Raw genomic sequence first — 8,994 nt, forward strand, 5'->3', positions numbered from 1 at the left:
GCGGTACAGCGAGTGCTCGATAAATGTCTCTTGACTGCAGAATGGAAAGACTGCGGGATGAATGAATGAAGCAGTGAATCATTGATCAGGGGAGAGGGGCACTGGGGGTTGGATGACACATCGACCCAGAAACAGATGTGATGGCAGCGAGAGGGCAGTGGGGGCGGGGTCGGTGGAGGTAGGCAGGGGGGAGGAAATGGGGACAGAAAGAGACTCACTTGGGGTGACAGGTGCGCAATGTGGTGCGCAGATGATGTTTTGTGGAGTTGTACACTTGAAACCCGTTTGGTTTTATAAACCAATGCCTTACTCCAATAAAGTCAGTATTTTTTTTAATTAAAAAAAGAAAGCAAAGGTTAGAAAGAGAAAGCCACTGCAGAGGTGCTAAGTCTCAACATAGTAAGATACCTAAATTTAGAACCTGATAAGTGGGAGCATTCTTTAAAAATGTGTATCAGTAGAACAGCAAACACATCTGAGTAAGCATGGGATTCAAGTTTGGGCTGGAAACATGTAAAAGCCTGAAATACTGACGGCATGATTCTGCAGGACTTCACTGGGGATTCTGACTAGTAAATTGGTTGCCTTTTAATTAAGAAAATGTCTAGAAAATGTTTAGAATACCAACAAAGCTAGAATGTTTTATTGGTCAGTAAACAACACAGGCAAAATATGAAAAAAATAAAAAAGGAGTATGTAGCTAATTATCTTCTTGGCAGGCAAACATTGAGATGTAGTTCTAGAGAGGGCTTTCTTTGCGGGTGTGAGCTTGAACAGGTAACTTCAAATCTCTGGGCCTTAGCTTTCTTGCCTGAGAAATAAGGGGGCTGAAGAGATGGCCTCTCAGTCCTTGACAGATGAACCTCTGTGATCTGGGTGGGGGCTTTTCCATTGATGTCTGTGCCCCTACTCATGGCAGGGGGAGGTGGGTCAGCCTCGTAGCTCATGGAACGGGTGGCCCAGTATAGATGAAAATGCAGGGCCCCTTGTTGAAAGTTATGCAGAATTTCAAGACTGCAATAGCAGAGCGTAAAACCAAGCATGGGGCTCTTGAAGCATGGGGCCTGGGTGAGGGCACGGCCACGCTATCAGGAAGCTCAGTGGCCTCTGCTGCGTATTCCCTTCACTGTGAGAAGGGAGGAGGTCTGGATGGAGGAGGTCTTGGGGAGGCAGGGATGCCCCTGGGGCTATGAGTTCCTTTCTCAAGAAAGTGGCTAATGGAGAAGCATGACTCACTAAGGAGGGGTGAGCTGTCACTGAGACTGGCTTCCTTGCCTTGCTTTTGAAATGAGCAGTGAAACAGCCAAACTGGACTGAGGGAAAATGGCCTGTTTGGGATTCTAGATCATAAAGGGTTATAAAAACATCTGAATTAAAAATAAGCCTGCAGGTGTAGCTGCTGATGGATGTCCTTCCAGAAGGGAGGTGAGGCAGGACAGGTAGGGGAAGGTGAGTCAGACCAGAAGAGCAGGGACCCTTAGCTGGTTTAGTGGACTTAAAAGTTTTCCTTGGCAAGGCCATTTCTATAGTTGGCAAGAGCACTGGAGCTCCGTTAGTTTGGAGGCAGAATCTAAGATTGAACAGGAGCCTTGAGCACCTGACATTGTATCAGAAAGCAGCCCCCTGCCAGCTTGGATCCCTCACATATGTACCCCCTCACCATTCTCAATAGTATAAGAGAATCAGACAAACTGTTCCCTGACATCTGGATGAGATCAATACCAATTTAAAATGTCACAGAGGTGACATGGCGGAGATAGAGGATTGCTTTATAATAGAACTAGAATAAGCTTTTTGGGGTTGTTGTTTTAAGTTGTACCCTCAAAACCCATCCATCCATCAGTTTCACAAAGTATACACCACTAGCCACAGAGAGGCCAGGCAAGAGAGGGTGAATGCTGCAGCAGCAACCATGCCAGCTGATGGAAGAGTTATTCCAAATCCATGCCTCAGAGACATAGCTGCAGCACCTTCATATGTAACTGAGAAGATATTAAAGGATAGACAAGCAAATACATATCATCTCCCCTCCATCCCTTGACTTGTCTTTTCTCAAACAGTGTTCTACCCATAGACCTCAGGGCAACACAAGCTGCTCCAGGACAACAACAGAATGCCTACATCTGTCCACTATTTGGCCACTGGATCAGATCCATAAGCCCTCAAACTTCTTAATAGCTATGTTATTACTTAATTTGCTTTCCACCCCAACTCTAAGGGTTTCCACTTAAGACTCATCAAGTCTACTTACAGAGGTAGAAACAGAGACTATTCCAAGATGATCTTATGTCTAGACACTTTTTCTCTTCCCATTTCTCTACCCAGGGGTGAACAACATATACCTCAATGGTGCATGTAGTTCATGGAATCTAGTTTCATTACACAAGCAAATTTTTTAAAAAACAACAACTCATACCCTGACTGGTATGGCTCAGTGGATTGGGCATCATCCTGCAACATGAAAGGTCATTGGTTTGATTCCTGGTCAGGACATATGCCTGGGATGTAGGGGTCGGTCCCCAGTGGGGGCACATATGAGAAGCAACCAATTAATGTTTCTCTTACACACTGATATTTCTCCCCCTTTCTTTCCCCCTGCACTTCAATGTTTCTCTCCTTCTTTTTCTCCCTCCCTTCCCCTCGCTCTAAAAATAAATTTTTTTAAAAAAAGCATTGAAATATAGGTCCAAGTACTTCTAGCCCTTCCCCTTGACAACCCCTTACTCAAACCATCCCAGACAAAGAAAATCAGTCCAGCAAGCAGAGGCCACATCAACTGCAAAGTTATATATAATATTCTAAACTTTAAATACATACCATCATTATAAAAAACACGTAAATGAATGTGTGCTTCTTGGTCTGAATCAGAGTTTTTCAACAGTAGCACTATTGACATTTTGGGCCAGATAATCCTTTGCTGTGTGGACTGCTCTGAACAATGTAGGAGGTTTAGAAGCACCCCTGGCATCTACTACTTAGTGTCTACAGCACCCACAACCCCAATTATGACAACTGAATGTTCCCTTGAGAGCAAAATTGTCCCGGGTAAAGAACCACTGATCTAAATGATGCAGCAATATCTTGGGGGATGGCAGGAAAAGGCTACTTCTCTAGGGTCTGTTAAAAAGCCAAAGAAAGCCATCTGGTGTTTCAATTTCCCTATAGCAAGCTGTCATTTAATTTCTCTTTTTTTTTCCTCCCTCAACCATATTCTTCAACAAGCCTAGATTTCTTGATGTTATTGCATAAGGGCAATAGTTAGATCCTCTCTGAAAATGAACCAAACTAGTAAACTCTACACAAAACAGGAGAGGTTAGTCATCTGTGGGGGGAAAACCAGAGACTGTCTGTAAATGTGCTGCCTGAAGCATTCAGTACCAGCCAGATCTCTTCCAATCCAGTGATATTGGAGGCAGGGCTGGAATGTACTATGGTTCAGTTCTTGGAAAGTTAATTAATTGTATCATAGCCCATTTGGAGACTGGTTGCATGAAGAGTGAGGAGCTGTTTAGACATGGCTCACAGATGATCATTGGATTCAGAAGAGAGCGTGTCTTCGATGTGTAGACTCTGGTTTAGGGTTTTCCTGGCCCAGCTATAGGTGAGAAAGAGTGCCTTGAGTTTCCTTAGCTGATAATCCTGAAATCCACACATATTTCTAGGAATGTGGCTCCCATGTAGCTTTTCCACAAGGGCAGAGATGCTTTGAGTATTTCATCCATCAGTGTGACACAAGATGGCCCAGCTGAGCAGATTCGCAGAGGATATCCGGCAGTGTGGAGAGCATGGAAAGCTACACTTCTCAGGAAGTCTATTTTGTTTCTACCATCAGGTTCAACGCCTCCTTTTTTCCCTCCCACATCGGCACTGGCTTCTGACCTAAGTATATGAAGAACGTGAGGAGAGATGCCCCCAGACATATGTGAATTGAAGAGTTGCTCTATCCGCCATGAGCCCCTGGACAACTTCCTGCTCTGCATGCCATTCCAGTGAAAGACGGTTGGGTCTACTACCAAAAGTAGGAAGTGAGACAGTAGGGAGTTATACTGATTATGGACAAATATTATTCAGTGCACCGCAGCCCATGTTATCTTACTTGGTCTTCACAACAAGCCTGTGAGGAAGGCATCTCTAGTTTTATTTGACAGCTGAGGAAACTGAGGCTCAGAGAAGTTGAGGGTCTTTCTCCAGAACCATAACTAGTAACTGGCAGTTGGAGACCAGCCCTTTTGGGCTCTAATTGCATTGTCCTTCTCAATATATCAGAACTACCTTCTAGATAACTCATGTGGGCTCTGTCTAGAATCATCCTCTGACCCCTGTGTTCAGAGATGGGCAGCTTTCAAAACAATAGGAGAAGAGTTTTAAAATATTGTGAAAACTGTTTGTCTCAAATACATCAATAATTTGATCAGGAAATATTTCCTGAGGGTCATGAGATAAAATAATAGTGCTAGGGGATGTAACATATGTTAAGCATGGTCTCCATGCCTAAAGGACCACACAGTGTCAGAGAAGGACTCTGGGAATTGTCTGGTGTGAACTCATTTTGTAGATGGGGGCACAGGGGAGATGAGACTCAATCCAGCATGTTGGAGTGGAAAAGGAAAGACAAGGGCATACATGGAAGCATCATTAAAGAAAAACTACAGGGTGAATGGAGGTGCACAGAGGATGAATCGGACTTCCGTCTGCTGCTGATACTATTGCCGGAAACAAGGAGGGTCGGGGGGCGTGGCGCTAGTGGTGGAAAGGTGAAAAGAAGGTGAATTTGTTTCTGAAGAATTGAAATTGGTAGGTAGAGCAACTGAAACTCCAAATGACAATTCCAAGACCTGAGAAGAGAAGTCATGTCCCAGAATCTGTTAAATGAACTCTCCAAGTGAGAGTTTCAGCATTAAGACCCAGAGACCCATGGTAGGACTCTGCCACGCTCACCAGTTTAATTAGCCGCTTAGGTTAAGGCGGAGAAGGGATGTTTGTCACATCCACAGTCTGTGCAAATCTCGATGCCACAGATGTCAGAATGAACAGGTAAAATAACTAAAATAGCCAGAAAGAAGAACTGAAACTAACATGAGAATTACCAAGGATCAATGTAAATTTCCTGTTCAGAAAATCAGTTGCACACCTATGGAATTAATAAAAATAACAATATTGATATTAATAACTACCATTTATAAATCCAATAATTATTATGTGCCAGGATTACTATGTGTCAATGCTCTACAAAATGATTTATTTAATCCTTTCAACAGCCATATGGGAACAGAACAGCTATAATCTCTGTCTTACCAGCTGAAGAAAAGAAACTGGGATAAGGAGATTAAATAGGCATTTCTAAAGTTACACATATGTTAGTTTGACTGAAAACTACCATACTTTTAACCAATAAGATGAAGGGTGGGGAGACTTGGCTTAACCAGACTCATGTCAAAGACCCTTTGTATTTGTAAAACTAAGTCAATCTGTGTTTGTGGGTGCTACAAAGAAAACTATGCAAGCGCAGATGATGAGTCTCTGGGAGGTTATTAAAAGTATACGAACACACAATTTCCTTTTCAAACTAGTTTCACTAACTTGAAAGGAATACAGTCAATGTGATCAGGATTGGAAATTTTGAAACATTTACCTAGAAGTGTAAACTTTTTATGATCATAAGAATGTTTATTGTGGAAGGATTGAGAACCCAGGTCTTAGCTGGGTTTCTGGTGATATTATCTTATAAAATCCAGGGGAAGTCATTGGTTAACAAATCCTAAGAGTTTATGAATTCCTACTGACAGAGAAACCTACTTTGTATCATGCCGCAATGGGCAAAAAGGAGAGAATCTACGCTCACAAATTCTGTGGTCATACACAACTTGGCCACCTTGCCTTCCTCAATTCTTCCACAGCAGAAAGTCTCAGGGTGAATACTTATCTCCAACGGGGTTCACCTGGGAACCTTCTCTTTCTCCTTCATTTTGAGAATCCCTTCTTTCCTTCCAATCCTGCCCGCCCTTCTTTCCTTGGTTGATTCCGCTTCTTTCCCCTCCTGGTCACTCCTTCTGTCTCCAGTTTCTTTTCCGCCTTAGGAATATACTGACTAGATCAGGGTCATCCTTTTTAACCCCCCTTGATGGACACTTGCTATCTTTCTAATTTGTGTGGCTAAGGATTTAAGCAAAGTCTCATATAAACTTTGATAAACCTAGAAGTATAAACACCGCCCTTCACTTATATCATCTTGTGCCAAATAATTGCACATTTAGGCAACCTTTTGGATTGGTGTTAGTCACAGAGGATATAAACCACAGGGGTGAAATACTTCATTTACCTATTTCTCACTATCCCATCTAATTACAGAAAAACATTTAAGATGGTGCTTCAAATCCACTGTGCTCACAGTTTCAGTTCTTTGAAAAGTTCCACGTTGACAGTGAACATTTTACTAAAATAGGCCAATTCTGTAAAGACAGCTGAGTAACCAAGTAGGGGGGGGTTATTTCTGCCTGAGCAGATGAATGTAGTGTATGATTATCCACGATATAATCTTGGTTTTCTACCCCATAATCTATGGTTGTATATTACCTATCGACTGCTCTGTCATCAAGCTGGACTTTGTCCCACAGGGAGAGGTCTTCAAGTGATTTATGTTCTATTGCCTTTCTTTATTTCAATTCTCATCTGAATTTCCTGAAAGAGGTTCCAAGACTTAGTATAGCTCTAGGTTATGAAATGGCTCTGAAAAGGACCTTAAAAACCCTCCTGTTGATAGAGAGAAGCCCTAATATCCATTCATTGTTAGTTTCTTTGGCATGTCTTTCCTACCTCTCCTTTCTCTTCCCTTGTCACTGCTGTGCCCTGAATCCAGGCCTACAACACTAGATGCTTATGCTATTTACCTGCCCTTCATCTACTAGTATCCTTGCCTCCAGATTCCCTCCCCTGCCAGTCCATCCTGCCAACCTCCCAAAGCTTGCTTGTGTGACACCTCTAACAGTGTAACACATTCTCCAACTCTGTGGTTAGGGCCCTCACACTGGCTTTTGTAATCTGGCCCCATCCCACACATCCAACCCTATCAGGAACTTCTGGTCCCACATGCCCTACTCAATAGTCTCTGTTGGACAGAAAACTCACAAATGGACCGCACTCTAGTCCAGCTCAAAGTGTCAGCTCCTGTATTTATTTCCTCCCTCCCAGAACATAATGCTTTCCTTGACCTGCTTTGATCTTATCTGTCTTTCAAGGCCCAGATCTCTTTTTATAAAATTAAATTTATTGGGTGACATTGGTTAATAAGGTCATATAGGTTTCAAGTGTATATTTATAAGATACATGATCTGTATATCAAACAAAAAAGCTTCCGCACAGCAAAAGAAACCACCAACAAAACAAAAAGGCAACCAACCAAATAAGAAAAGATATTTTCAAAGCCTAGCTCTCGAAGCAAGCATCTTCTCCCTGAAACCTTCTCCAGCTACTCCAATTCTTTCTTATATTCATTTAGTCACTTATCACTTCTATTGTTTTACCTGCTCCCCTCCTATGAGGGTATAGAAACTTGAGCCCAAGGGCTAGAGTGAGGCGCCTCCTTGTCCCCCATCGCTGCAGATCATAGGGAAGATCAACAACATGCCCTCAAAATGGCCGACCGCGCCGACGCTGTCTACTGATTCTAGACCAGCTGTTCATTTAAAACTATCATTTATCAAGCACCTACCAGGCATGAAACCCATATTCTACATGTGAAGGGTTGTCCTTCTGCCAATTCCAAACTAACTTCTCTTAAATTTGGTCTCAGAAGCTCTAGTTCTCCTTGATATTTGTGATAACTTACTTGCTACACCTGTCTATTCACCCCATGAAAAATGGAAGTTCAAGTGGAAGTTGGAATATAAAACAGTCATTGAACATTTAAAAGTTCCAGTCTCCAAAAACCATGGTGCCATTACAATGAAACAAAAAGAAGACTTCCAGAATCAAAATTTGGGAAGTTATCTTTTCAGTAGACCAAAGAAGTTTCTTGATTCTTGCCCCTGGATCATTTCTGGTTAATTCTTTCTAAGTGGATTTTTATAGGTAATTGTTACACTGGCCTGAGGACATGAGAAAAACAGATCTAATCTCCCCCAAACACTTGTGATATATACCCGCAAAATAAAGAAGAGACAGTAAAACTGTACAGAATACAAGTAATTACATAGCAATCTGCAATGAAATTGTTGAGGATCAGATTAGACTTCTCCTTAGAAAAAGCTTATAGTATTCAGACTCTGAAAGCTGACTTGCAGAACCTAAACCTTTGGCATTTCTTTTTATTGCCTCTCCAGAGCTTTACACGTAGTCCATGGCAAAAGCCAGCTAGATAATAAGCCTACTTCTTGCTATGTACAATCTTTAAAAATTCTGTCCATTTCGCTATAGCAATTGCCACCCGTTGCCTTAGAACTAGCATATATTCCAGGATTTCAGTTTTTCTGAGATGCACTAATATCATTGGGAAAAACCAGAAGAAGAAGGAAGAGAAAAAGAAGAAGTAGTGGATGGGGAAAATCTTACCTCAACTTCTGACTGGCAGGGACAGTTATTTTATTAAGCTTGTCCATTCTTTTTGGTAATGATAACAGCCACAAATAATCGTCCAGTGGTAATGTCAGCAGTCCCTGGCCCTCCTAGGGAGTAGCATGGTAAACCTGGGCTTTCAAGGGCCACAGTCACTTGAGTCTGATTTCTCAGAGTGCAGGCTGCTGGCAAAACACCCTTGTACCAGGAAGAAGTAAAACTTGCTCGAACACATAGTCAAGTTTCATGTTTCTACATAATCATGTGATCTGGGTAGCCAGCCAGTTTGGCTGACTACTCCACATTGTGTAAACTTTAATAGTGAAACCTGTTGGACATGCAAATTTCTTTCCAGCTGCTTTCTTTTATAACCAGGTTTGTAACCAGGTCAGGGCAAGCTCTGGCTGGTCACTACTTCCTGTTATCTTCAGCACCTCTAGTCCT

The 8,994-nt window shown here is 42.3% G+C and overlaps 1 protein-coding gene across 1 annotated transcript in view; it reads right to left on the reverse strand.

Annotated features, from left to right (window-relative positions):
• Window positions 1-8,721, reverse strand: part of BLNK (B cell linker) — a 72,210-nt gene extending 63,489 nt beyond the window's left edge. The window contains exon 1 of the mRNA XM_054581293.1: window positions 8,548-8,721. Within this exon, the coding sequence (XP_054437268.1) occupies window positions 8,548-8,594 (47 nt within the window). The 5' untranslated portion in view covers window positions 8,595-8,721. The remainder of the gene's footprint in view (window positions 1-8,547) is intronic.
• Between the last annotated feature and the right edge of the window lie 273 nt (window positions 8,722-8,994).

Source organism: Pteronotus mesoamericanus, unplaced genomic scaffold (assembly GCF_021234165.1).
Source record: "Pteronotus mesoamericanus isolate MK-2021 breed Mesoamerican mustached bat unplaced genomic scaffold, CSHL_Meso_final contig_657, whole genome shotgun sequence".
NCBI lineage: Eukaryota > Metazoa > Chordata > Mammalia > Chiroptera > Mormoopidae > Pteronotus > Pteronotus mesoamericanus.